At 46.2% G+C, this 27015-nt stretch overlaps 1 protein-coding gene across 2 annotated transcripts in view; it reads right to left on the bottom strand.

Annotated features, from left to right (window-relative positions):
- Window positions 1-1237: 1237 nt before the first annotated feature.
- LHX1 (LIM homeobox 1) overlaps window positions 1238-27015 on the bottom strand; it is a 55588-nt gene continuing 29810 nt past the window's right edge. Inside the window, exons 4-6 of one of the 2 annotated variants that reach the window (XM_082200831.1) lie at window positions 8712-8877; window positions 2871-3279; window positions 1238-2684 (exon numbers count right to left, since the gene is read on the bottom strand). In XM_082200831.1, coding sequence (XP_082056957.1) covers window positions 2900-3279; window positions 8712-8877 — 546 coding nt within the window. In that variant the 3' untranslated portion in view covers window positions 1238-2684; window positions 2871-2899. Of the gene's footprint in view, window positions 3280-8711; window positions 8878-27015 lie in introns of both variants that reach the window. The other variant, XM_082200830.1, reaches the window with a different exon arrangement.

Here is a 27015-nt window from a genome sequence, read left to right as displayed (position 1 = left end):
CTAATGCTTATTTCCCTTAAATTGATTTCTGAACTTTGAATTTTATTGTTATTCATGTTTTATACTGTATTTTATGCTGCTTTTACAATTAATTTTTAAATTTGTTGTTAGCCACCCTGAGCCCGGTTTTTGAACCGGGAAGGGTGGGGCAATCCTCAAGAGTAGGCCAAGCTACCGGGAATATAATAGAGGCTCCGTCTTGTGGTTAAACCATGACAATCAAAATTCATCTTCTTTCAAGGTTAGCTTAGTTGTGTTGCGCACGCAGTTGTGTCCTCCAATGGAGGGGAACTGGAGGAATGGCTGGAACAGGGGGCACTGCCACCTGAAGCGGTTGACTCAGCCTAATGGTAGAGCCGTACAGTGGTACCTCGGGTTAAGTACTTAATTCGTTCCAGAGGTCTGTACTTAACCTGGAACTGTTCTTAACCTGAAGCACCACTTTAGCTAATGGGGCCTCCTGCTGCTGCCGCGCCGCCAGAGCACAATTTCTGTTCTCATCCTGAAGCAAAGTTCTTAACCTGAAGCACTATTTCTGGGTTAGCAGAGTCTGTAACCTGAAGCCTATGTAACCCGAAGCGTATGTAACCCGAGGTACCACTGTACTTCAATCCTACAAGTATTTGGGGCAGAGTGAGCTTCATTCAAATGTGTGTGTATGTTCTTCAAATCCACACTCAGTAACTATCTGCTGAAAGAAGGTCCCATGGTACCAGAAATATCCAAGAGAGCGGTGAACACCCTGCTGTAACAATTTTATCAGACATGGCGGGAAAACCTTGGGAGTTTCTCTCAGGATTCTCCAAGATGCTTCTTCAAATCACTGAGGAGAAAGCTCCAAAAGCACTTCAAACTTAATTTTAACCTGAAATCCAATGACAACGCAACTTGAGCAATGTTGCCAGCATTATCAAAACTCTTAGTGCTTTCCTCAAAATGACTCAAAAACGTAATCTGAGGAGAAACCACCAGATTCTCATTGAATTAATGCAGAATCCAACGACAAGTTATGGATGAGTGAAAACAGCCTCAGATTTCGATATTCTTATAAAAAGCTGTTCTGCCATTCCTCAGAATCCCAAAGAAAAAAAATTATGAGGAAATAATTGCCTGAGGAAGAGCCCACATAATTAAAATTTTGCTTTTGGCAATATTTAAAAGAGATCAGAATCCTCCTTCTTGACCACCTCTCTCCCCCAATGTCATAAATCTTTTAAAGCATTGAATGAAACACAGGTTATCTAAACATCAGATTTTCTAATTTTATTAAAAATTCACAAATTTTTTAATCCAACTTTCCCCCCCTTTCATACAGTGAATGGTCTAATATGCACTGGAGGTCACACAAGCTTAGGTTTATTTGAACAATAAAAGACATATGAGAAATTTAATATATAAAGGAAAAAAAGTAGCAGCTGCTGACTGCATATTTGACCATAAAATTTAAATATTTTGGACTTTTTTTTCTTTTAAAGACACAAAAATAAAACCTGTGTGGGTCTATATAAGTCATATTAACAATTCCATTAATGTTGAACAGGACTAAACATTAGCAAAGATGTTAAATCCCCCCCCCCTTAACCTTGTAACACTTTGTTTAAAATGTTTTGCGTTTTTCCCCCGGGCTGTGGGTACAGCACCCCCAAAGAGTATTTTGTGCTATAGAATTGTTTTATTTGGCAACTGTTTGATTTTATAAGTTTTTATTCTTTGCCTGCTGTAAACGCCACCTTTACAAACTAGCACAGTGAAACACAAGCCCTGTAATGTCTTATAACAACTACAGAAAAAAAAGGAAAAAGAAAGAAAAATGAACTATTTTGGTTGATTGCTCAAAATACTTTGCTTTTGAACAAGAGGTTCTAAAACAGGAATTTTTTTTAAGTAAAACATTGCGCTCCTGAATTTAACATTCGACGTAAACAGTTGACTGCTTTTTTTTCTAGTTTCATAGAGTCTTTTTATTTTTGTTTGTTTAGCTTTTATTTTTCTGAAGGTAGAATACTTTGTCGTTCGTTTCTTTTCAAGTCAGTTTTTTTTTTTTTTACTTAGAAGTCTAGTAGAAGACTTCTGGGTTTTGAGGATTATTGGTGTGTGTCGCTCAGAGAAGGTAGAAGAGTTGATTCGGAGGGCTTATATTTAAATATTTGCTATTTTGGCCAATGAAAATAAAATAAACATAAAAGCACCACCCTCCCAAAAAGAACAACAAAATTAACTACATTTCATTTGCCCCACCTGACATTTCTGAAGCTTTAAAAGTCTATTGTTGTGGCTCATGTTGAATGTTCGGAGGCAAAATTAAACAAACCAATAATACCAAAAGAATCATCATTTTAAAAAATGCTAGAATTCCTTGAAGCTTTTTTTTTGTCTTGTTCTTGTTGACCTTGTCTTTATTCAATATTGGTTTCTTTTCCTATGAGAAAAGTCTCTGAGAATCTTGTCCCACCCCCCTAGAGTTATAGTCTAGTGAATGCGGACACTCACTATTCGCCATCCCATAGTATATGGCAGTATCGAAACAAATCCACTTCGCCAGTGTCTTTTTTCCTTCTTCACTTGGTACAAAAAGAGATTACTTTCTTCATATTCCCCCCCCCCCCGTCTTGTCTTTTCTCCTGTTCATTCTGTATCATGAAGATTGTCCTCCGGTTTATACCAAAATCTCCCTGGGCTTTGATCTGAAATGAATAATTCAGTTAATTCCCAAAGTTCACCAAAAAAAAAAAAAAAAGGCAAAACCCCCAACAAATATATCTATATATCTATACGTCTTAGGGCAAGAAAAAAAAGAAAGAAACTATTTGCTCGAACTCGTTTCTATACACCTGGATGTAAGCAAAGGTGGGTGTTGATTGGCCACTTACTTCTCAGCCCCCAGTCTTGGTATTTAAAGCTACCATACAGCAGCCTCGTTCATTTCGGGCGGATGTGATAAGTGGCTGCCATAGTTAGCACCGCCGTTGACGGATATCGAGGAAAATGGAGGACTCGGCCCAAAAACTTCGGCCGACATGGAGTGCAAGGAGCCAGGTAGGTTGGGTTCGGGGCTCGGAGAGTCCCCAGGTGGGTGTGACATGATATCTGTGAAACGCTGAGCTTCGCTGGAAGGGTGGTGTCCAGGTAAGGGGTGGTCCATCCCCCCGAGAGGTGTTCCTGACGACCCGGACGATGGCACAAAAGGGAGGTCCACCGGCGTCTGGGCTTGAGAGGAAGGCGGTCCTTGGGGGAAGAAATCGTAGTTGCTCCCAGGTCCGTAGTATTCGCTCTGGTAATCTGGCAGGCGAAGAAAAGATAAAAGGTTGACGTACATGCCACAGATATTTCTTTCTTTCTTTGCTGCATCAGGGGTTTTTTAAATATTTTGTTGTGTTTCCGAGCATAATTCAAAGTGTTGGTGCTGACCTTTAAAGCCCTAAACGGCCTCAGTCCTGTATACCTTAAGGAGTGTCTCCACCATCATTCAGCCCAGACACTGAGATCCAGCGCCAAGGGCCTTCTGGCGGTTCCCTTATTACGAGAAGTGAGGTTACAGGGAACCAGGCAGAGGGCCTTCTCGGTAGTGGCACCCGCCCTGTGGAACACCCTCCGTTCAGATGTGAAGGAAATAAGCAGCTATCTTATCTTTAAAAGACATCTGAAGGCAGCCATGTTTTGGGAAGTTTTTAATATTTAATGCTGTATTGTTTTTAACACTCGATTGGGAGCTGCCCAGAGTGGCTGGGGAAACTCAGCCAGATGGGCGGGGTAATAATAATAATAATAATAATAATAATAATAATAATAATAATAATAATAATTTTGTCTTTTGCTGGAAGCTGCCCAGAGTCGCTGGGGAAACTCAGTCAGGTGGGCGGGACATAAACAATAAAGTTATTATTATTTTAGATCATAAGAACAGCAGAGGATGGCCTGATCAGCTGTCAATACTGCATAACCAAATTTGATTAGTTACGTAGCAGGATGTCACCCTTTTCACTATGTGGTTCATGGTGGGCTGAGATTCCCCACGTCTCGATTAGAGAAGGGGAAACATAGGAAAAGCCAGCCAGATCAGGCCAATGGCCCATCTAAACCAGCATTCTCACAAGGGTCAGCCAGGTGTTCCAAGGGGAAGCCTGCAAGCAGGAGCAGAATTTGGTAATATGGCACCCTGTGCTCTCCTCCTGTAGTTTCCAGTAATTGGCATTCAGAAGAACTAAGGTCCAGTCCCGAGGGCCTTCTGGCAGTTTCCTCACTGCGAGAAGCCAAGTTACAGGGAACCAGGCAGAGGGCCTTCTTGGTAGTGGCACCCACCTTGTGGAATGCCCTCCCACCAGATGTCAAAGAGATCAACAACTACCTGACATTTAGAAGACATCTGAAGGCAGCCCTGTTTAGGGAACTTTTTAATATTTGATTAATTATTGTATTTTAATATTTTGTTGGGAGCTGCCCAGAGTGGCTGGGGAAACCCAACCAGACGGGCGAGGTAAAAATATATTATTATTATTACTATCATCATCATCATCATCATCTGCCTGAGTCAGTATAAGCAATGCCTGAAGACTAGAATGTGTATGTATACTAGGATTAAATGATTATGGAGCTCAGAGCTTGGGCTACACCTGGGTGGGGAACCTCAGGCTCAGGGACTGAATGTGGCCCCACAGTCCTCTCTATCAGGCTGGGTATGTATGCAGTGGCGTAGCGTGGGGGGTGCAGGGGGGCCGGCCGCACCGGGCGCAACATCTGGGGGGGCACGCTCGCACTCGCAGCTCTCTGCCCCTAGGGCAGGGGGCGCGCAAATTACTTGCCTTGCCCCGGGTGCTGACAACCCACGCTACGCCACTGTATGTATGTATGTATGTATATATGTATCAATAAATAAATAAATAAATAAATAAATAAATAAATTATTACTATTATTATTTAACCTAGCCCTGGCTTCTTTTGCACCTTGACCTGGCGCCATTTTCTGCTTCACCACAGTCAGCAAAATGATTTAGGGAGGCCCTGATGAGGCCCCCCAGCCACCACCTCAACAGTGGTGCAACTTGGGTTGGACCTCAGAGCTGAAGTCTGGACCACCACAGCCCAGGCTCTGACCCCCCAAGTACCCCCCCCAAAAGTGGCAAATTACAGTGACAAATGTGCTCTGCATCAGCATCTGTGCCACCAGTGACAGCTCTGGGCCTGATGCTGATGACTGCAATTTTTATTTCTCCTTACTTAAAAAAAACTCATTATGGTTGGGGGGCGGGGGGGGGCAAGGACCAGGGACCTACACAGTTGCAAATGCTTGTCATCAACAAGCCCACCTTTCCCCCTAGTTGCATCTTAAAACCTTTTTGCACGTCCTCAACTTTATACTAAAATGTAACTAATGCAAATTCTGCAATAAATTAAAACCACACTCTGCTATAAGATGCCAAGTTGAATCAATTTTGCTAAATTGTTATTATTTTCACACTTTGGTCTGATTATGCTGATAAGGGGAAGAGGGGCCACAGAAACTTCTGTGGTTTCTGATTTCACCCAGTAACTTGAAATAACATTTTTTCAACAATAAGTGAAGCTTGATTTTGTTTTTAAGAATGAGAGAACACCAAGATTCTTATAAAGCTGAAGATGAACTCTGCAGCCAAGATCACTTTGGGGAACTATTCCCATGTTTCTGTCGAACCAGTATTAATATGGTGGTGTGCAAACATTAGCTCCTCAAAAGTACATCTTCTTGGATTCAGTGGGGCTTACTCAGAGGAAAGTGGGTTTTTAGGATTACAGTCTTTGTTTGCAGGGAGGTTAGACTACATGGACTATTTAATGAGCATTCATTCTGGCTTTTCTGTGGGTAGGCTAAATGGCACTGCGTCAAAGCCAGTGTCATCCTCCACCTTCCCTGTCACTTTCCTTACTGCAAAAAGGCCTGATATTTTAGGAGAGTGGGTTTATCACACAATGTTTGCCAATCAGCTATAATTGTGCAACCTACCACTGAACAACAGTGTTGTCATAGTCGTCCCCCCAAAAAACATTATAACTCCATCAGACAGTCACTTTGGGGCAGTCATTCCATGGACTGCCTCAGTGGGAGATATGGAAAGCGGTGCTCATTCCATCAGCTTAGCTGAAAGACCAGCTCTGTCACGCACCTCTTACCCCTGAACTGTGTCAGCTAATCATTAGAAGAATAACTATTTAATAATTGGTGTCTGAGTTTTATTTTTTCCCTCCTTCTCCCCCTTCCCTGGTGGGTCATTTTCCACCTCCCTCAATTTTAAGCCTACGTGCTTAAAGACTGTCTTGTTTTAAGTTACAGTGGTACCTCAGGTTACATACGCTTCAGGCTACATACGCTTCAGGTTACAGACTCTGCTAACCCAGAAATAGTGCTTCAGGTTAAGAACTTTGCTTCAGGATGAGAACAGAAATCGTGCTCCGGCAGCGCAGCGGCAGCAGGAAGCCCCATTAGCTAAAGTGGTGCCTCAGGTTAAGAATAGTTTCAGGTTAAGAACGGACCTCCGGAACGAATTAAGTACTTAACCTGAGGTACCACTGTATTGCATTTAAGCCACTCTGGGAGCCTTCTTGGCTGAAGAGCGGACTACAAATTCTATAAATGAATGAACCTGAATCCTTCCTGAAAATAGCAACTGTGTGGAATCACCCTCAAGCCCCACTGCAAGATCATTATATCCCTTACCCTGGGGCTAGCCAACATGACACCCTCCTCTCACCTTAAAAATGGGTTAGGGCTTGCCAGTCATCCCAGTGCCTTTGATCTAATTGGCCCAGAACACAAGGAAAGCAGGATCAGGTTTGCTTCCTTCTGACTGATTCAGAAGAACAGTGCCAACACATATTGTTTATCTCTGTTAGTGGCCCCCCTATGCTAGGGTTCCAATCTGCACCAGCCCCCCCCCCAAATTGGCAATTGGAGGGGACTCCCACTCACCCATTGCATTTCAGGACAGAACTATGCAGTTAATTTCATGCTTAGTTTGGTTCTGAGTTTTGGAGTGCTTTTAATGTTGATGTTTTATTTTGTTTCTTTATACAGTGGTACCTCGGGTTAAGTACTTAATTCATTCCAGAGGTCCGTTCTTAACCTGAAACTGTTCTTAACCTGAAGCACCACTTTAGCTAATGGGGCCTCCTGCTGCTGCCACTCTGCCGGAGCACGATTTCTGTTTTTATCCTGAAGCAAAGTTCTTAACCTGAAGCATTATTTCTGGGTTAGTGGAGTCTGTAACCTGAAGCGTATGTGACCTGAAGCGTATGTAACCTGAAGTTACCACTGTATTTTGTTGGAAGCTGCCCAGAGTGTCTGGGGTCAGATGGGTAGGGTATAAAAACACTTTGTTGTTGCATTAGGCTAGACCCTATGAAGCTGCATGAAGAGATTCATTCCAGATTCTAAAGCAAGGCTCTTTCTGGGTTCAGCTTCACAGCGGACCTTTGCAGAGAGAGCTGTAGCTCAGTGACAGAGGATCTGCTTTGCATAAAGGAAATCCCAGGCTCATCTCTGTATTCTGCTCTGGTCAGACCTCACCTGGAGTACTGTGTCCAGTTCTGGGCACCACAATTCAAGAAGGACACTGACAAACTGGAACATGTCCAGAGGAGGGCAACCAAAATGGTCAAAGGCCTGGAGACGATGCCTTATGAGGAACGGCTAAGGGAGCTGGGCATGTTTAGCCTGGAGAAGAGGAGGTTAAGGGGTGATATGATAGCCATGTTCAAATATATAAAAGGATGTCATATAGAGGACGGAGAAAGGTTGTTTTCTGCTGCCCCAGAGAAGCGGACACGGAGCAATGGATCCAAACTACAAGAAAGAAGATTCCACCTAAACATTAGGAAGAACTTCCTGACAGTAAGAGCTGTTCGACAGTGGAATTTGCTGCCCAGGAGTGTGGTGGAGTCTCCTACTTTGGAGGTCTTTAAGCAGAGGCTTGACATCCATATGTCAGGAGTGCTCTGATGGTGTTTCCTGCTTGGCAGGGGGTTGGACTCGATGGCCCTTGTGGTCTCTTCCAACTCTATGATTCTATCTCCAGCTAGAGCTGGGAAAGGATCCTGCCGGAAACCTGGGGGAATCGCTAACAAGTCAATGTAGATAACACTGAGCTTGGTGGATCAATGGTCTGACTCAGCGTGAAGCAGCTTCTTCTCTTGTGAGGGAGGCAGTCCAGCCTCTTTACCATTTAGGATGATCCTCTTAAGCTACTGCTTATAGGAGGCCAGGAAGCATGATTTGGCTAAAACGTGGGGGGCTAAGGATTTCATAAAGCCTTTATACCCCCTCCCCATGACTTGAGCACTGGTTCTGGTACGCTCGAGGGAGATTACAGGCACCTGCTGTATTTTCAGTTACCCTAAAAACAAACCCTAAAACTAAAAGGGGCACCTTTTAGTTGGCGATAAAGGGAAAGGATGCAGTGCCAAATTAGTCACTAAAGAAGTAAGTTTTCTGGCTAATGGGCTGGGATTAGGTTCCCACCCAATTTTTTAAATAAAATTTAAATATAACTATTATCTAAAATTAAACAGCCTAATATCAAGTTTATTTCCTGACGGTTTTGCAGTTCCCCCTCCCTGCAAACTGTCTGACTCCAGGCCTGTCAAGAGGTGTAAAATCAAAATTCTCCGACTGGCTTGTGTGTGTAGATGCAGCTACGGAGACGTGTGAACACGCCCAGGAACCACCCCCAGCGCTTACTCACCTCCGTAAAAGGAGAAGGGCCCGTTGGGGATGAGCTCTCCCGGCTCCAGACGGTCTACCAGCGGCCTCATGCGGCGGGGGCTGCGGAAAAACGCGTGCCGTCGGGCCCCCAGCGCGCTCAGTTGCTTCATGCGCCTTTCTTTGGAACGCCGATTCTGGAACCAAACCTGCCAGGGAGAAGGAGGAAGAGAAGCCGGAGTTGAGAGGCTGCCTGGGATACCGAGGCGAGGACAAGGGCGCGGGGATCAACGCTAGAGCCACGGGGGAAGAGAAGCCAAGCAGGATCGCCCCCCGTGGTGCGCCTAGGGCGCACGGAGAGACGTCGTTTGGAGAGCTTTTGGAACACTCGCCCTGGGTATTCGCCAAAGGGCCAGGCAGGCAGGCAGGCAGGCAGGCAGGGGGTGTTAATGGAGGACGCTAGGCTAACTACTCAGAGACGCCAAAATACCACCTAAGAACACACACGAACGTATATCAAACCAGGGAAACCGGATTCTCAAAGCAGCTAAACGGAGGGAGCAGTGCTGGATCAACACATATACCAGGGTTGACAAGCGGGCCGGGAAGGGAACCGGATTAGACGCCAGGATTGTTAAAGCAATGCCTCTCTCGGTTGTATCCAACGTCAGTTTCATTCAGAGCAAACCCATTGAATTTAATTGGTACGACTAACTTAGGCTCGTTAATTTCAGTGGGTCTCCTCGGAGTACAATTTAGCTGGAGACAACCACACGTCATTCACCCAATCCGCAATTTGTTAAAGTGAAATGGTGTGCAGAGATCTGGAGTTGAAACTGCTCGATTCTTATTCGCTCATACATGTATCTAATTATAATTTTACTGAAGGTAAATCTCTCTCTCTCTCTCTCTCTCACTCTCTCTCTCTCTCTCTCACACACACACACGAGAGAGAGAGAGAGAGAGAGAGAGAGAGAGAGAGAGAGAATTTTACTGGAGGTAAAATTATCGGGCTTCAAGATATCCTCTGGCTCAGAAGAAAGGACGGCGCAAATCCGGATTCGGGGAGCGCCGCGGTTTACACACCACCGGAAAGAATCCGCTCTCCACCCCTTGCCTGGCTCAGCATACGCAAATACAGATGCTCCATTTCGCTGACAAGCACACACAGGGACATAATCCAGATACCAGCCTCCCTGCTTGCACGCATTTTGCAGATAAACACACACACCAGGTCCCCACGTTCACAGAAGGGTGGAATGAGAGGCAGGTCTTGCATATAGGGACAGAACTCGTGTAGGCGCACAGCTGTGCACACACTATCCATTTAAAGAATCCCCGCACAGTGCCGTTTACCCCTCCCAGAGCTACAATTCCCTGCACCAGTTCCCAAGATTCATGTGTGCGTTTGAAATGTACCGTACACAAGAGCAAGACACAACCCCAGTATTCATTGATTCATCGATCAATCAGGCAATTAAAACATTGATAAAGCACTTAAAAAATTAAAATACCTTAAGTGGTGTACACGATTAAAGCAGTAAATGAGATCATTGGAACAAAAATACAATATAAAACATGTAAAACAGTGGTATGAAAGCATATTTAAAAAACAATAAAGGGAATTAATACAGAAAAAATCAGGGTCCGATATTATGGGTCAGTAAAAGCCTGGTGTGTCTTTACAAGAGGTCTGAAGCAAGTGATAGATAAATACACACAAGCCAGTTTTTTAATATAGAAAATATAGAGGTTTAAAGTTACTTAAATGTAGTGCTCGCATTATTATTATTATGCTAAAGTGGGGTTAAATAATTTGAAATCTATTTCCATATTATCAATTACTTACTACACAATCCTGTGCATCCTTACTCAGAAGTAAAGGCAGAGCCACGCCCTACATTTAAAGAATATACTGGGAACTGCAGTTTTCCCCTAGCAGCACTACAATTCCCAACACCCTTAGCAAACTACAGTTCCCAGCATTCTTTAGGGGGGAATCATGTCCTTTGCGGATCGGCATTAAGTCACAGTGCTTTACATGAGGGGCCTATTCCCCATTAAAAGTGAAATCATCATCATGACAGCTCATGTCCTATTTAATTCAGTGGGGCTTAGTCCCAGGTAAACAGAATTAAAGTTGCAGCCTCATTTTCTTATTTCTTTGTGGGAATGTGTGGGTGTTTTATTCATTTTCTTGCATTTATTTCCTACCTTTCTTCCACCAGGTGTCCTGTTTATTTTATTTTGTTTATGCTATGTATATACCACTTAATCACCAATGCTTCTTTGCAGTGTACATCAAGATTACCAAAACCACACACAGACACAGTGGATAAAATTAAGTCAACATGAACCATAAAACCAGAAACCTTCCTTACAATGCCTGCTGAAATAGAAAGGCATCTTTGTCCAGCAGTACCTGGAGTTAAAAGGAGGAGGAGGTGGGGGGCTCTGTCTGATCTCAACCCTGAGAGTACCAGGACCAGGGCTGGATTTAGGTTTGAGGAGGCTCTAAGCCATGGGTAGGCAAACTAAGTCCCAGGGGCTGGATGCGGCCCAATCGCCTTCTCAATCCGGCCCACAGACGGTCCAGGAATCAGCATGTTTTTACATGAGTAGAATGTATCCTTTTATTTAAAATGCATCCCTGGGTTATTTGTGGGGCATAGGAATTTGTTGATTTTATTCCCTCCCCCCCAAAAAATATTGTCTGCCCCCCCAAGGTCTGAGGGACAGTGGATCAGCCCCTGCTGAAAAAGTTTGCTCTAAGCTACTGAAGGTAATGGGGCCCTTTCTATGTCCAGCTGTCCTTTGTCAACAACAAATTGTTGCCGTTTTGTGTGTGTTGAATATATGCCATATGGTAATTTATGGACCTAATAGGTATCTTAAGTCATTTGCACATAACATATAGGAGCCTATACAACACAAAACACTGCTGCTGTGCGTAGGTTTTATTTATCTTATATTTTGGAAATGTGCATCCAAGTTTTTTTCCCTTTAAATTTTTTTTGGGGGCCCCCAAGAGAGTGGAGCCCTAAGCTACAGCTTGTTTAGCTTATACGTAAATCCGGCACTGACCAGGACCAGTTGGTGACTGCGGTCCACTGAAACTGCTGTGGTGGAATGCAAGGAACTCAAACAATGGGCGGCGTCAGAGTCACTGAAAGGCGGAGCCAACTGCATCTAGCTTCAACCCTTTTCACCTCCCTGTTGAGTTCTACAAGGGCAACACTGGGATGAAGGAGGAAGAATCTCACCGCCAATGCCAAATCCTGGGCTGGTTGCAGGAAAGAAAGCAGGCAGGTGGGGGCGCTGGCTGAAGGCAGGCTGAACTTGGTGGGGCATGGCCCCATTCGCCCATTAATGGACTAGCCTGCACTGCAGCTGACCCACATTTAGAGGCAGTAATGTTTCTGAGCATCACTTGCTGGAAGCCACAGGAGAGGACAGTGCTGTTGTGCTTGAATCCTGTTTGCTTGCTGACCACAGGCATCTATCTGGTTGGCCACTGTGAGTTGGACTAGGTGGGCCATTGGCCTGATCCAGCAATCCATTCTTACATTTCGGACTTGTTTGGCTCCAGCAGAGTGGTGACCGCATGTGCTTTCAGCCTTCACTTTATTTAATTCCAGATTGCACAAGGAAAGATCTAATTTGCACGTTTGTTTCACATTTCAGAGGCAGGTCCTAGCAGAAAAGAATCAGCACCCCCTGTGTGAATATCTCCTCTCCGCCTCCCCTCCCCTTGAGCATACAACTGGGGTAGCCAACATGGAGCCCCGTTGGACTCCAACTCCCATCAGCCACCAGCCAGCATATTTGTGGGGTGGCCTACATGAGCCGAAGCGGACAGTACCATTTCAGGCCGCAGGGAGAAGTGCCAGTTTTGAGTTCTCCCCCGAGACAGAAATGAATTCCCTGCGACTAATAATTTCACACTAGCCAGAGAGGTTGTGGTAGCCCAGGTCATTCCCTGCTGGGCTAGTTTTCTACTTGCAGGTTATGTTCAATATTGGACAAAGCATTAAAAATATGCCCCCCCCCCCCAATCTGCAGCCTGAAGTAGTGCAATCTACACCGGCCATTGCTGGAAGTTGTAGTATAGCAATATTTGGAGGGTCAATAGTGCCCCACACCTGGTGTAAATTGCAAAATGTATAAACTGGTGCCCATTAAATTGCAATCTATATATTAGTGTCAGGAGCTGTACAAACACATTGTCTGTATCTAGATATGTTTATAATCTGAGTGGGGGAAACTAGGCAAACAGTGTTTGCGGTGGGCAGAGATTTGGGAAACAGCATTAAAGAGGAGGGATAATAACCACCTTACAGTCCCATCCCACCATCCGTTTAGATTTTGCTGTCTATTGGTGATGTGTTTTCCCTGCTGTTTTATTGGGTTTATTTTATAGATTACTGTATGGCTTTTATTGCAATGCATTCTTCTTCCTTCTCCCCCCCCCCCGATTTTATGCCATCCTTTTACGCTTTTAAATTTTGCGAGTCTTTCTGAGTCAAGGGACTAATAAAATGAATTAACAACAACACTAATAATAAGAGTCGGTTCTCCAGGCAGCTCTGCGGGGGGGGGTATCTCTCTCTTCTCCCCCCCCCCATTCTATCCCTACAACACCCCTGTGAGGGAGGTTAGGCAGAGAGATGTGGACTGATCTAAGGTCACCCATGGCTGAAAGGGGAGTTGGTCCTGGACCTAACCAAGGCATGGATAAGCCATGCAAATACACACAGACTTGCTTGCAAACATTGCAGTACAGCCCCAGAGGATTGACCATGCAGAGAAAATGGGCATGTGCAGATCTAAGTATGCATGTGTAGACCAGGGGAAGCCACTGCCATGCTCTCTGATTGTGTTGGACTACAACTCCCATCAACCCTGAGCTCTGGCCTTGCTAGCTAGGGATGATGGGAGTTGTAGTTCAACAACATCTGGGGACCCGCAGGTTGAGAAAGGCTGTCTTAAGGGATCCTTTGACCTCATCTGTGCTGGTTTGACCACTACCATCCGAGAAACTTGCTCTTCTATATAAGCCGGAGGTGGAGATGCCAGGGATTTAACCCGGGACGCAAAGCGGCTGCCTTGTACTGAGCCAGAGCAATACTCCCATCTTGCTCAGTACTGTCTACACTGGCTGGCAGCAGCTCCTCGGGGTTCCAGGTCTTTCCAAGCCCCTCCTGGAGATGGCGGGGATTGAAATCAGGAACTTCTGCGCGCAAAGTACATGGATGGTCTAACAACTGAGCTAAGGGTCTTTCCTCTCGTTTTTTAAGCTCAACAGAACTGCAGGGGCAAAGGAAGGAGGAGAAAAGGCTGCCTTCTCTCCCCCGCTATTTCTCCCTATTTATCGATAGGCTTTCCGCTCACTTGAGCGCCCTCTCGCAACCGCACTTCTGCTACAAAGACGCGCACCCTTCGGGGAACTTGCTCCCCGGGACTCCCTCTCGGATATACACATCCTAGCAAGCAGGAAAGTCAAGGCAGCGTCTCCCTCTCCACCTTTAACCCCGTCCCCCGTCCCCCTCTATCAACCAGAGGTGCGCTTCTCTCTCTCTCTCTCTCTCTCTCTCTCTCTCTCTCTCTCTCTCTCCCTCTCCAATGCATTCTTGCATAAGACACAACCCAACATTAAGCAACCCCATAGCTCTTATTTGCCAGCCTTGAACGCTGATCCGATAAGCTCAAGAATTAACAAAAGGCGTTTTGGAGCGGAATCCTTAATAAAACTAGTCTCTCAGTCTCTCTCTCTCTCTCTCTCTCTCTCTCTCTCTCTCTCTCTCTCTCTCTCTCACACACACACACACACACTCCGCCCGTGAGCCCACTCTGCATACTGCGCGACCTTGCTCACCAGCAAGACAACCCCGGTCCACCGTCACCCCTTCCTAAATCCCCAGAAAGAGCGCTTCTGTTTACTCAAGAAAGTCGTGACTTCAGCAGAGAAGAGCGCTTACTTCCAAGGAGTCAGGTTGAGGGCTTGCGTGTCTCGTGGAGAAGCTCTTCAGCTCAGGTCCACCGGGCTGAATTTCCACCCGTGAGACCGCACGCTCGGCCCCCGGCCCCATGGAACACCCGGAGGCCTTACACCCGAGGAAACGTGTATATGGGCTCTGAGCCCGTAAATATTAAGGTTGTGCCCTCCTTAGCTTAATGGGATACACTTCCGAAGAAGTATATGAGAGAGATTTGTGTGTGTAAGCAAATAGTTTAAATTTATTTTAATCTTGCCTTTTTAGAGTGCTGTCACCTGCCTTGGGCCCTTGTGGTGAAGGGCGAGTAAGAAATCCAAACAACAATAACAACAACAACAACAACAACAGGCTATTCCGTATTCAAAGTATAGACGTATATAGTCTAATGCAATCTGCAAGCAATAAACCGAATAATCTTTAGCTCCATTTTAGAAGGAACATCCTGGTGTGGCGTTGTTGTTGTGATACATTTCTTATTCGTTTTTCACCATGAGGTCTCAGGGCAGCTTACAATTAAAAAACCGGGTATTAAAAACAGTCAAAACACATCATGATTATATACAATACACACGTACCTAAATATATATAATATATAATGAGCGGGTATAAATGTATGATATCATATAGAGAGGTGTATGGATTATACAGAGGGAGATAGAAAGAAGTTAATTAGTCTTAGCGGTGGCTATTCTCCACCGGATCGAGCTGAATATCTAATATCCTCAACTATAAGTATTGCATTTTAAACCGAGTTTATTATATCGCGCACCTGCCCCTTGGAAGATATAACTCTTCTCTCTATGCTTTCGGATTTTCCTTTTTCTTTTGTGGTGTGACTGGAGCCTTCCGACCTCAGCCTTCTCCTTTAGCGCCCCTCTTTTCTCTCCGCAAACCGGGGCGCGAGGGGAAGGAAGGCGAAAGGAGCGCAGCGGAGCCCCGAAGGCGAGAGCGCGAGAGACGGAGGAAGAGGAGAGCGCGCAGAATCTTTTTCCCAGAGACGAAAGTGACCAAGCTCGCCCTCCTTCCCTCCTTCTCTCCCTCGCGCAGCCACCTCTAGCTTTGGTCTAATGCTCTTTCTCTGAATTATTCCCCTGCCACTCCCTCGTAAAAACAAAACAAAAATCGCGCTTCTTTTCGTTGACCAAAATCCTCCACTAACCCGCGCGCCGACGGACTGTCCCCCGCGCGCCCAGCCGAGACCCGTGGCTGCCTTTCAAGGGAAGAAAAGAAAAGAAAAGAAAAGAAAAGAAAAGAAAAGAAAAGAAAAGAAAAGAAAAGAAAAGAAAAGACGCACCCCACCCCCCAAACCCCAACCCCAACGCGAAGTGTTTCCATGTGAAGCGCGCGCTTTGGTTCGGCGGTTGCAAAAGGAACCTCAGTCCGGATTTTCATTGACTCTCCGGAGTAACGGACGCGCTTACATCTGCAATCCGGTCCACATGAAATGCGAAGCCTGAAAGCGATTCCGACGCATTTTTAACGTGTGTGTGTTGGGGAGGAAAGGGGACCTCTTTATTTTAACGCGCGTGGACTCGGGGCCTTATTCAGAAAGAAACCACCTTCCTTTCTGAGGTTGACCGTCCTAAGCAGAAAATCCATCTCGAAATAGCCGAAACCCGCCCGGTCTTTAAGGCCACGTTTTGCTCTCCGAGCAGTCCGGGATCATGCATGTTCATTCGGACGTAAAACCCAACGAGACTTTCTCCGGAATCGGTATGTACAGAGCTGCGCGCCCGCCCGCCCGCCTTGGCCGAGAGCCATAATCAGATTTGACACCTCCAGAATATATGCTGCTCTCGCTCGCTCGCTTTTTTTGCTATAATCCCCAGAGCAGGTTAATTACAATTTCTGAATTCAAGAGAGAGAGAGAGAGAGAGAGAGAGAAATGACTGCAGGGCCTATCAGCTTTCAAATAACCAAATCCAAGCTACCCTTTTATTACCCTTAAAAACAGGCAGTTGGACAAAACGCGGGTCCCGCAATGCAAAACGCCTCCCTGCCTATTATTGTCGCTATTATTAAAATTTGTATACCGCCCTTCATCCGTAGATCTCTGGGCGGCTCACAGTTTTCTCTTATTCCGCACGCTACGGCGCAAAAGAGGCGCAAGGCGATCCTTGGAACAACAACGCAACCCTGACTATGTCTTCTCAGAAGTAAACCTTTTATAATCCAGTGAAGTTTACACTGAGGCAAGTGGGGTTAGGGGCTGCAGTCTATTAAGAAGAGCGACGTATGTGGGAAACTGACGGAGTCGGCAGAGAGCGCAATCTTTTGCGGATTTAAACCGGGATCCTCCAAGGAGATGAGCGCAGTCCCCTCCCACCAGAAAAAAAACAACAACACCCCCCCCTACCAAACTGGACACACAAGAACTGGAAATCCAACTGATTTACTTCCCTGAAATATTGTCTCTAATAAGGTACTTCGGGTTCAGCAGGATTTAACCCGAACTACCTACCAAGCCTTGGTCCTTAAGCGATTTAGAACCACACTAGAGAGCAAGGAAGTAAATAAAGAGCCCACAAATTCTGGTATGGAGGAATTAATTCCAAATAAATCCATCTCGATTCCTAAACACCTTTGGAGGTGGGATCTTCTTCCGGGGAAGTAGATTCCCTTGAAATCAGCGGGGTACTTAGATCAAGGCAGCCCCCTCGCGAATTAAACGGGGGTTTGCAGGCCAGTGGCGCAAGGAACAAAGCGCGAGACTTTGAAGAAGCCCCGCTTGGTTCAGCTGAGGGCAGATTTTTAAAGCTCGCGCTGCTTCGGTTGAGGAGGAAGCCCAATCCCACGCCCAGGATCGCCCTGCGCATTTCCTCTCCAGTGCGTAAAGACGCAGACCGATCTTATCTGCGCCAAGACTGGCAGAGCGAAGAAGGAATTGCAGCCTCTGTCTATCAGCCGGACCCAACCGAACTGTTTTTAGATACAGAGTCAGCTTTAGGAAGGCGGTACCTGCGTGTAATGTACACAACAACACGCATCCTGTAGGAAAATAGGGAGGCCGGGTCAAAAAGCGGAGGGGGCCCGGCTCCCGCACCTTTAATTATCGGACAGAAGAGGGCTTTTCAGCAGGCGTCGCTTACAAGGCGGCAGCGGGGGCTCCTGTACCTTTAATTGCTGTGTAGAAGAAGCGATTTCAGGAGATAGTCGCCCTTCTATGTTCCTATTAAAAGTGCAGGAGCCCGGAGCCCGCCACCCACTTTGCATTTGGCCAGCGTCCCATGAAGGATTTCTCATAACGTCACATTGTCTACGTATCCAAAGTTAATCCTAGCTCAGGGTTGACCCACTGAACTCCATAGACAAGACTCTTACAGCTCCCTTAAATTTCAATCTTGACTTAAAAACCTAGCTGGATTCCATTCAATGCCTTTCAGGAACTCTTGCTCAAAGTACGAGGGTTTTCTTGCATTTTAAATCATATTTCATATATACCTGCTTTTCGAATACCACACCCCCAATTAGAACCCCCCCAAAAAATAAATAAATAAAACAGATAACCCTCCTCCTCCTCTTTTTTTTTTTTTTTAATCTATTTGGATTTTCTGCGTCTTGCAGGTACCACACACGATTCTGCCCGCTGTTTTTGGCAGCGCTGCCTGATTGTGTGAAACGTCTCCTTCCTTATCATCCATTCTCCACCCCCTCCCTTTACTAAACCAGCAACTTGTGTAGCAACCTTGCACACACAAACAACATGGAATCTATCACTTGCAGCCATCGCTCCTCAAACGATTGAAACGGATAGATTTTTTTTTTAATTGTACAGAGATCAAGCCAGACTTTGCAAGATGCCTTAGTAGGAGCAAATAAAATAAACTACAATAAAATTATCGATGATCTCTCTCTCTCTCTCTCTCTCTCTCTCTCTCTCTCTCACACACACACACACACACACACACACACAATCACACTCCAATGATTCTCAGGGCAGGATAATTTTATTCTCCTTGATTCGGTTTGAACGCGATCCCATTCCGGATCAGTTGGTGCTCAGACAGCAGGTCAAATAGCAAGCTGCCTTCAGTACAAGTCAGGTCACTGGCTCATCTAGCTCAATACTGCATGCACGGACCGGCAGCCGCCTTCCAGAATCGCAGTCCAGCCTAGAGATGAGAGGCATTGAAGATGGGACCTTTTGCGCGTAAAGCAGACGCTTTTCCACTGAGCTCCCTTCCTCTAAAAAGAAAGCAAGGTTCAAGTCCTCAGTGTTTTGAACTACGGGCTGCATACACAGCTGCTCGTCTAGGTCAGGGCTGTCTACACTGACTGGCAGCGGCTCGGCAAGATTTCAGACTTTTCCCAGCTCTGCCTGGAGAGGCGGTGGATTGAACTCGTGGCTTTTTGCACTCATAGCAGACCATCGCCCCCTCGGCTGCGGCCTCTCCCTTATTCCACTGGATTAAGAGACTACAGGCCCGAATAATTCACATAATGTAGGAGCCGCCCAATCCACATCTGGATCTGCAGCCGAGTTAAGCCGGAAATGCCCTCAAACCAATGCGGAGCTGGGACAGCAGTGGAAATGGGATCCTCTCGGGGCAGAGAACTGTCTCTCTCTCTCTCTCTCTCTCTTTTTTGCTTACTGTGAAAGTTCCACAGAGCCTAATAATCCAATTAGCAGTGCAAACCTAGACATGTTTACTCAGAAGCAAGTCCGAATGTGTTCCCTGGGATTTACCTCTCAGTCTCCCGGAGAACTAGGTTAATAGGTGACTAATAATGGTAAATAAAACAAGAACGTGTTCCGAGTTGCAGCCCAGTTTAAGACTGTGAGCTCTGTCCATTTAAAGTACATCACCCCTCTCCCCCCCCCAAGAATCCTGGGAACTGTCGTTTGTTAAGGGTGCTGGGAATTGTAGCATTGTGAGCTACAGTTCCCAGGATTTTTTGGCGAAGGGAGAAACAATTTCAAACTAGCGACACAATATCAAGCAACCTTCTGCCGCTTCCTAAACTCTCTAAGCGCCACCCTGACGAAGAACTCTGGAGAACTCAAGGGCTCGCAAAATCCACATTTTTCAGAAACGCACGAAGGCTGGTGTTTTATTCTTTGAATCATCCGCAAACCTTCCATGGCTGATTTTAAGGAAGAAAACAACAACTTTGCATGTCTACTCAAGAGTAAGCTCCTCTGAGCTCAATGGAACTTGCAGGGGATATGCAACCTAAATATAATTATTGCTCGGCCCGCCCGGGTGTGAATTTTTTGGATTTTCTCTCTCACACGCCAAACTCCTCGATCTTAAAACACATTTTTTTCTTCGCTTCAAAAGTCAGTCTCAGTTCAATGATTTTATTCCCGGACTCCTTGAATTCAGGAGTAAGCGGACCTCTAGATTTTCATCCAAAGGCACACACCTCTAAAAAATGTGGAGGCAAACAGCAGCGAGCTACTGGTCACGATCCCAGAAACGCGATTTGCTTTGAAGATCTGCATAGCTCGTTTGACATAGCGCGATCCTATGCACGTCTGCTCAGAAGGAACTCCCATTGACTTTCGTAAGACTGACTCCCACTGGAACCTTAATTGGGCTGTATAGTTTGTACACACACACACACACACACACACACACACACACACATTTAGGTCAATTAAAGGAAAATCTAATTAAGACTAAAAAATATTTCCGCCTCATCAATTAATTAATTTACACTGTCAACCGCCCTGTGATCCTTGGATGAAGGGCGGCATATAAATTTTAATCAATAATAAACAAAATAAAACTGTATCCCTCTTTTCCTCCAAGGAGCTCAAGGTAAAACGTATGCTGCCCCTTTTTATCCTGACAACTCCTCTGCAAGGATTAAATTGTCTTAACTCTGGCTGGATTGGAGCCCATCATCTGTTTATATATTGCAGCAGTACACCGAAGCACTGCAATGTTATCACAGAATTCCTTAAGAACAATATTATAAGCAGGAAGAGCTGCTTCTAATATTGAATTTCGTGGGAGTCAATGGGTCTACTCTGAGTAGGGCTAAAGTCGGCTATCACCTTGTGTTTCCCATTCCCAGACAGAAATCTATAGAGAAGATCGCCATTCATCGGTATATACATTTTCGAAATAAATAAATAAATAAATAAATAAATAAATAAATAAGTAAAAAAATTTCCAACCAAATCTCTAATCCACTCCCCTCCCCCCGCAAACAGAAGCCTCTGGGTCTCATATCCTAAATCCAAAGACAGCAATATTCTCAATTGTCTCAACAGATCCGTTCAACCGAAGCGGAAAGGCTCTCTGTGTGCGCCCGGGATAAATATGTCTTTCAATAAACAAACAAGAATTCTGGGCTTAATCTGGGTCTGTTTTCAGTAAGCAAATAGAGCCTCTGAGCGTAGACAGAGCGCCCTTCCAGCGCCCGGCTAAGCTCAGCTTCGCAAGCGCGTTGCCGTATCCTACTTGGAAGTAAGCAAATCCCTCCCAACCTCTGATGGGGCTTGGATTGCAGCTTTACCACCCGAGCCTCCGCCTGTTTTACTCGGGAGTAAACCGCTTCAGTGGGCTCAAATTACGGCTCACAAAGTCGCACAGCAGGAAAGCTGTAGGGATGGCGCGGGGGGACATTGAGCCCCGGGACGATTTTTCCAAGGTCTACCCGGTGGGCTTGGGTCTTTCAGAATGCGTAACGAGGCATTTATCCATTTCGAAGTGTTTTTAAAAGCCCCCTCCTCTTAAAATATCAGGGACCTGCGGCAGGTGAAGAGAATGAGGGAATTAATTCAGAGAGCCCCCGAACCTCTTTGGTGCTCAATTTCGCCTTAAAACGTCCGTCCACGCAGGCAATTGAGCCTCATCTCCCAACTCCGGATTTACAAACCTTCTAACAACTACTGCGCATCAGACGTTTGAAAAGAAAAAGAAAAAGGTTGGATAGAGATCAAAAAAAAGAAAATAAGAAAATTGTGCTTTTAAAAAATAGAATTGAAATTTTACATTTGTTTATTTTTTTTAAAAAAATGTATCCTGCTTAAGAAAAGCAATTAAGAAAACAAGGTAGGGGGTGTACCATGTCTTTTCATAATGCTCCCCAAATGTCCCCCTCTTTTAATAACGAAAACACTGATTATATCTATTTCATATATCCCTCTGCTTTCCAATCTACAAGTTTAAGGAAGAAGCCTTGATGTGGCTATTTCTTTTATGGCTGTATTCTACTCAAGAGTAGACCTGTTGAAATTAATGGGCCTAAGGGAGTTCTGTGCATTAATTTCAAATAGTCACTGGTGTGTGTGTGTGTGTGTGTGTGTGTGTGTGTGTGTGTGTGTGTGTTTGGAGATAGTGGGTCATATCCAATCTAAAAAACTCAGTTCCCCCCACCAAGGATTTGAATTCACAATTTCTCCCCACCTTCTCTCCCACTCCAATTGGAACCTTCCAAGGGCGCTGATTGGCTGAGGGGTGTCTAGTAATCTGAAGTTCAGATAAAAGAGAGAGAGGTGTAAACAAGGCAGGGAGGTATTGACACAAAGGGATAAGGATAGCCCAGCAGCAGCAGAAAAAATTAAAAATTCAGGGTAGGAAGGTGAAGAAACTAAGAATTTTTTAGCCAAAATAAAAATAAGCAGCTCAGGAGCACTTTTAAAAGGTCGCAAAATATATCACGTAAGTCACACAATACATTTAAATTACATGGTTCCCCCTCCACACTTAAAATCCTGGGAGTGGTAGTTTACCTCTTACAGAGCACTCTTAACAAACTAAGGTTCCCAGGATCCCTTGGGGGAAGCTATGTGCTACAAATGTATGTTGAATATGCTTTAAATGTATTGTGTGGATTAGACCTTTTTTTTTTAACAAAACAAAACAGCATTTTACCTGCCTCATGAATCTTTTCCATGCATCTACCATGCATCTTTTTGAATTATGGTGCTGGGGGAGACTCTTGAGAGTCCCATGGACTGCAAGAAGATCAAACCTCTCCATTCTGAAAGAAAGCAGCCCTGAGTGCTCACTGGAAGGACAGATCCTGAAGCTGAGGATCCAATACTTTGGCCACCTCATGAGAAGAGAAGACTCCCTGGAAAAGACCCTGATGTTGGGAAAGACGGAGGGCACAAGGAGAAGGGGATGACAGAGGACAAGATGGTTGGACAGTGTTCTCGAAGCTACCAGCATGAGTCTGACCAAACTGCGGGAGGCAGTGGAAGACAGGAGTGCCTGGAGTGCTCTGGTCCAGGGGGTCACGAAGAGTCGGACACAACTAAACTACTAAACAACAACAACAACAACAACACACACACATATATATGAGGGGAGTGCAGAAGTAAATTTGTCAGTCTGTTAAGAATAAAGAGACTTAAAACTTATTACTGCTCACATGAGGTCAAAAAAAGAGAGGAAAGTCTATTGGTAACACTAAAGAATCAAGTCCACTCTAGGTGAGGCCCCCACCTGGAAGGCATCACATTGGCTATCCCTTAACAGGGGTTGCAACAAACATTATTCCTATTTCGAGTACCGCATTCAAGTACCCGCCTTCCGCTAGGGGAAGGCAGTGCAAGGACTCCCACTAGTGCAAAGGGGCTTCCCCCCAGGCCCTCCCATGGCTCCCCCAAAGCCATTCTGCAGGGTCAGGAGATCTCCTCAGAATGGTGCGGTTGTGTGAGGAGAGTGGAGAAGGAATGGAACCAGATATTTGAAGCCACGATTGCAAAAGGTCATAGGAGACAGTCAAGGAATGGAAACACTCCTGGCCAAGGGGTACGATCCCCTTAGCGTCGGGTTGAATCCCACCCAACTGCAATGAACAGGATCCATCCCGCTCGCTGCCTTGCCTTCTCCCATAGCCCCGTGCAGCCCCTCCGCAAGGAGACGCTGCGCGGGGCTAAAGGGGAAGGCAGAACAGCCAGCGGGATCCATCCCGCTCGCTGCCTTGCCTTCTCCCATAGCCCCGTGCAGCCTCTCCTTGCGGAGACGCTGCGCGGGGCTAAAGGGGAAGGCAGAACAGCCAGCGGGATCCATCCCGCTCGCTGTTTTGCCTTCCCCTTTAGCCCCGCGCAGCGTCTCCTTGCCGGGAGACGCTGCGCAGGGCTTTCCTGGCTTTTCTGGGAGGTGGGGGAATTCCCCCACCTCCCGCAAAACCGGCAGAAGCCGCGCGCACTTTAAAAGGGCTGCACGGCTTCTCCTGGCTTTCCTGGAAGGGGGGAGAAGGGACTGATGTGGCCAGTCAGTCCCTTCTCCCTCCTGGGGAAAAGCCCGCAAGAGCGCACGGAGCTTGTGTGCGGCTCTTGGGGGCTTTTCCCGTCTGCGTCCCCCCCTGCATTCGCTCCATAGGACGCACACACATTTCCCCTTGCTTTTTAGGAGGGAAAAAGTGCGTCCTATGGTGCGAAAAATACGGTACATATGCTTCAGGTTACAGACTCCGCTAACCCAGAAATAATACCTTGGGTTAAGAACTTTGCTTCAGGATGAGAACAGAAATTGTGCTCCGGCGGCGTGGCAGCAGCAGGAGGCCCCATTAGCTAAAGTGGTGCTTCAGGTTAAGAACAGTTTCAGGTTAAGTACAGACCTCCGGAACAAATTAAGTACTTAACCCGAGGTACCACTGTACTTCTCAAGAAACTACAGGGTATCTATGGGTTGCGGTCAATGTGAGGAAAAAAAGAACGTAAGAAGAGTTTGCTGAATCAGGCCAGTAGACCATCTAGTCCAGCGTTCTGCCCTCACAGATAGGCAGGATCTGAGCACTGCAGCACTCTCCCTTGCTAAGGCTTCCAGCAACTAGTCTACAGAAGCATTACTGCCTTCAGCTAGGGAGGCATCAAGTAGCCAGGGGTAGCCCTCTCCTCCGTGAATTTGTCCAATCCTCTTTAAAGGAATCCAAGCTGGTGGTCATTGCTGCCTCCTGCAGGAAGGAGTTCCATAGTTAACTGCCTGCTGCGTTTATTTTATCTGCCCTGAACCTTCCAATATTCCCCTTCTGTGGACATCCCAAGTTCTAGTGTTGGGCAAGAGGAAGAAAACTTTCCTCTATCCACTTTCTCCAAACCATGCATCATTTTTATAAATGCTTTTTCTCTCAAAACTAAAATGTCCTGAACGCTGCAACCTTTCTTCAGGGGTGGAATTCACTCCATCTCCTTGATAGTTTTGGTTGCCCTTTTCCTGAACTTTCCCCAACTCTACAATACCCTTTTTGAGGAGAGGCAACCAGAACCGTACACAGTATTCCAAACCTGGCTGCACCATAGATTTGTATAATGATATTACAATGGCAAAAGTTTTGTTTTTCTCCCTTTGCCTGCATCACTTTGCACCCCTCCCTCTTTCTCCCTCTCCATCTGCACAGAGAAGCATCATGCTCCCCTGCCCTCAATCACAGCCAAACCAAATTGCCTGGGTGGAGGGGGAAGTAGCAAAGCAAAAGGCAAAAGTTATGGCATAGCTGTGCTGTGCTAGCCTCCTTCAAGCAGGGAGAGCCATGTGCGAGAATTTTGAAAATATGACCCTGCAGTCTTCAAGTGGAACAGTCCACTGGGTGGGGCCAGAGGTGAAAATGAGTGGAGCAACAGACTTGGCATAATATGGTGCAAACATGGGCATAGCCAGGATTTTGGGAGTGGGGGAGACACAAGGCACTCACCTGTCATCATCCTCTGGTTCTCAACCTGTGGGTCCACAGATGTTGTTGGGCTAAAAGGTAAAGGTAAAGGTACCCCTGCCCGTACGGGCCAGTCGTGACCGACTATAGGGTTGCGTGCTCATCTCGCTCAAGAGGCTGGGAGCCGGCGCCGTCCAAAGACACTTCCGGGTCACGTGGCCAGCGTGACGAAGCTGCAACTGGCGAGCCAGCACCAGTGCCGCACACGGAAACACCGTTTACCTTCCCACTATAAAGTGGTACCTATTTATCTACTTGCACTTAGGGGTGCTTTTGAACTGTAGGTGGGCAGGAGCTGGGACCGAACGGCGGGAGCTCACCCCGCCGTGGGGATTTGAACCACCGACCTTACGATCAGCAAGTCCTAGTCACTGAGGTTTTACCCACAGCGCCACCCGCGTCCCTCTGGCCTTGCTAGCTAGGGGTGATGGGAGTTGTAGTTCAACAACATCTGGGGACTCACAGGTTGAGAAAGGCTGGTAGCAGAATTGGAATGCAATGTCTCAGCAAAACAGTCATTTTAAATTACTTCCTTTTGACCTCCAGGTGCTCAGAAAAATCCGTCAAAATCTTTCTACTTTTAGTTCAGTATTTTTATTCACTTACTGGATTATTGGGGGGGGGGAGCAGTTCCCCTCTGCTCCCTCCTGGCTATGCCCATGCATTCAAAAGTCAGAGGGGTTCGCACCTCCATGTTTTGCTCTCTACCCCTCATCCAAGCAAAGAAGAGGCAGGGTCCGGGTTCAAGGGAGAATTCACCCCGGAAGGAGGGTGCAAAGCAGAGCCAGTGAAGGGTGTGGCTAGGGAGGGTGTGGGGAGGTTCCTGAGGGCCTGATAGAGAGGCCTGTGGGGCCACATCCAGTCCCTGAGCCTGAGGTTCCCCATGCAGGTGTAGCACAAGCTCTGAGCTCCATCATCATTTTATCCTACTATATATAACACATTCCAGTCTTCAGGCATTGCTTATGTGAGAACAGAGAAAGCTGCCTTATACTGACTCAGGCAGATGATGATGATGATAAGAATAGTAGTAGTAGTAATAATATATTTTTACCCCGCCCATCTGGCTGCGTTTCCCCAGCCACTCTGGGCGGCTTCCAGTAAAAGATTAAATGTACATTAAAACATCAATCATTAAAAACTTCCCTAAACAGGGCTGCCTTCAGATGTCTTCTAAACGTCAGGTAATTGTTTATTTCTTTGACATCTGACGGGAGGGTGTTCTACAGGGAGGGCGCCACTACCGAGAAGGCCCTCTGCCTGATTCCCTGTAACTTTGCTTCTCGCAGTGAGGGAACCACCAGAAGGCCCTTGGAGCTGGACCTCAGTGTCCAGGCTGAACGATGGGGGTGGAGACGCTCCTGCAGGTATACTGGGTAGATGGTCTACCTAAGCTTAGTACTGCCTGCTCTGACTGGCAGCAGCTCTCCAGAGTTCCAGAAGGAGGTCTCTCCCTGCCCTGCATGCAGCTGCCAAAGAATTAATTGTGTCCTGTGCCACTGAAATAAGGTTCTCAGCACTCGCCTAACAGCTTTGCCCATGCTCCTGTCCTGCCTTAGTTGGAGTGGAGGTGCAGTCAGCTGGCTTGTGGAATGGGAGGCTTTCAGGAGGACCAAAAGTCTTCAGGTTTTGTTTAAAATTGGGGGACACGCCAAGACAGCCCCAGTGAAGACTGAGCATGCTCAGTGGCTGCGGAGTGCTGATTGACTTTTGTTGGGAGACTGAGAAATGGTT

The sequence above is a fragment of the Podarcis vaucheri genome, assembly GCF_965113315.1.
Source record: "Podarcis vaucheri genome assembly, chromosome: 15".
Taxonomy (NCBI): domain Eukaryota; kingdom Metazoa; phylum Chordata; class Lepidosauria; order Squamata; family Lacertidae; genus Podarcis; species Podarcis vaucheri.
The sequence above is the reverse complement of the archived record's forward strand: the minus strand, read 5'-3'. Positions and strand labels throughout refer to the sequence as shown.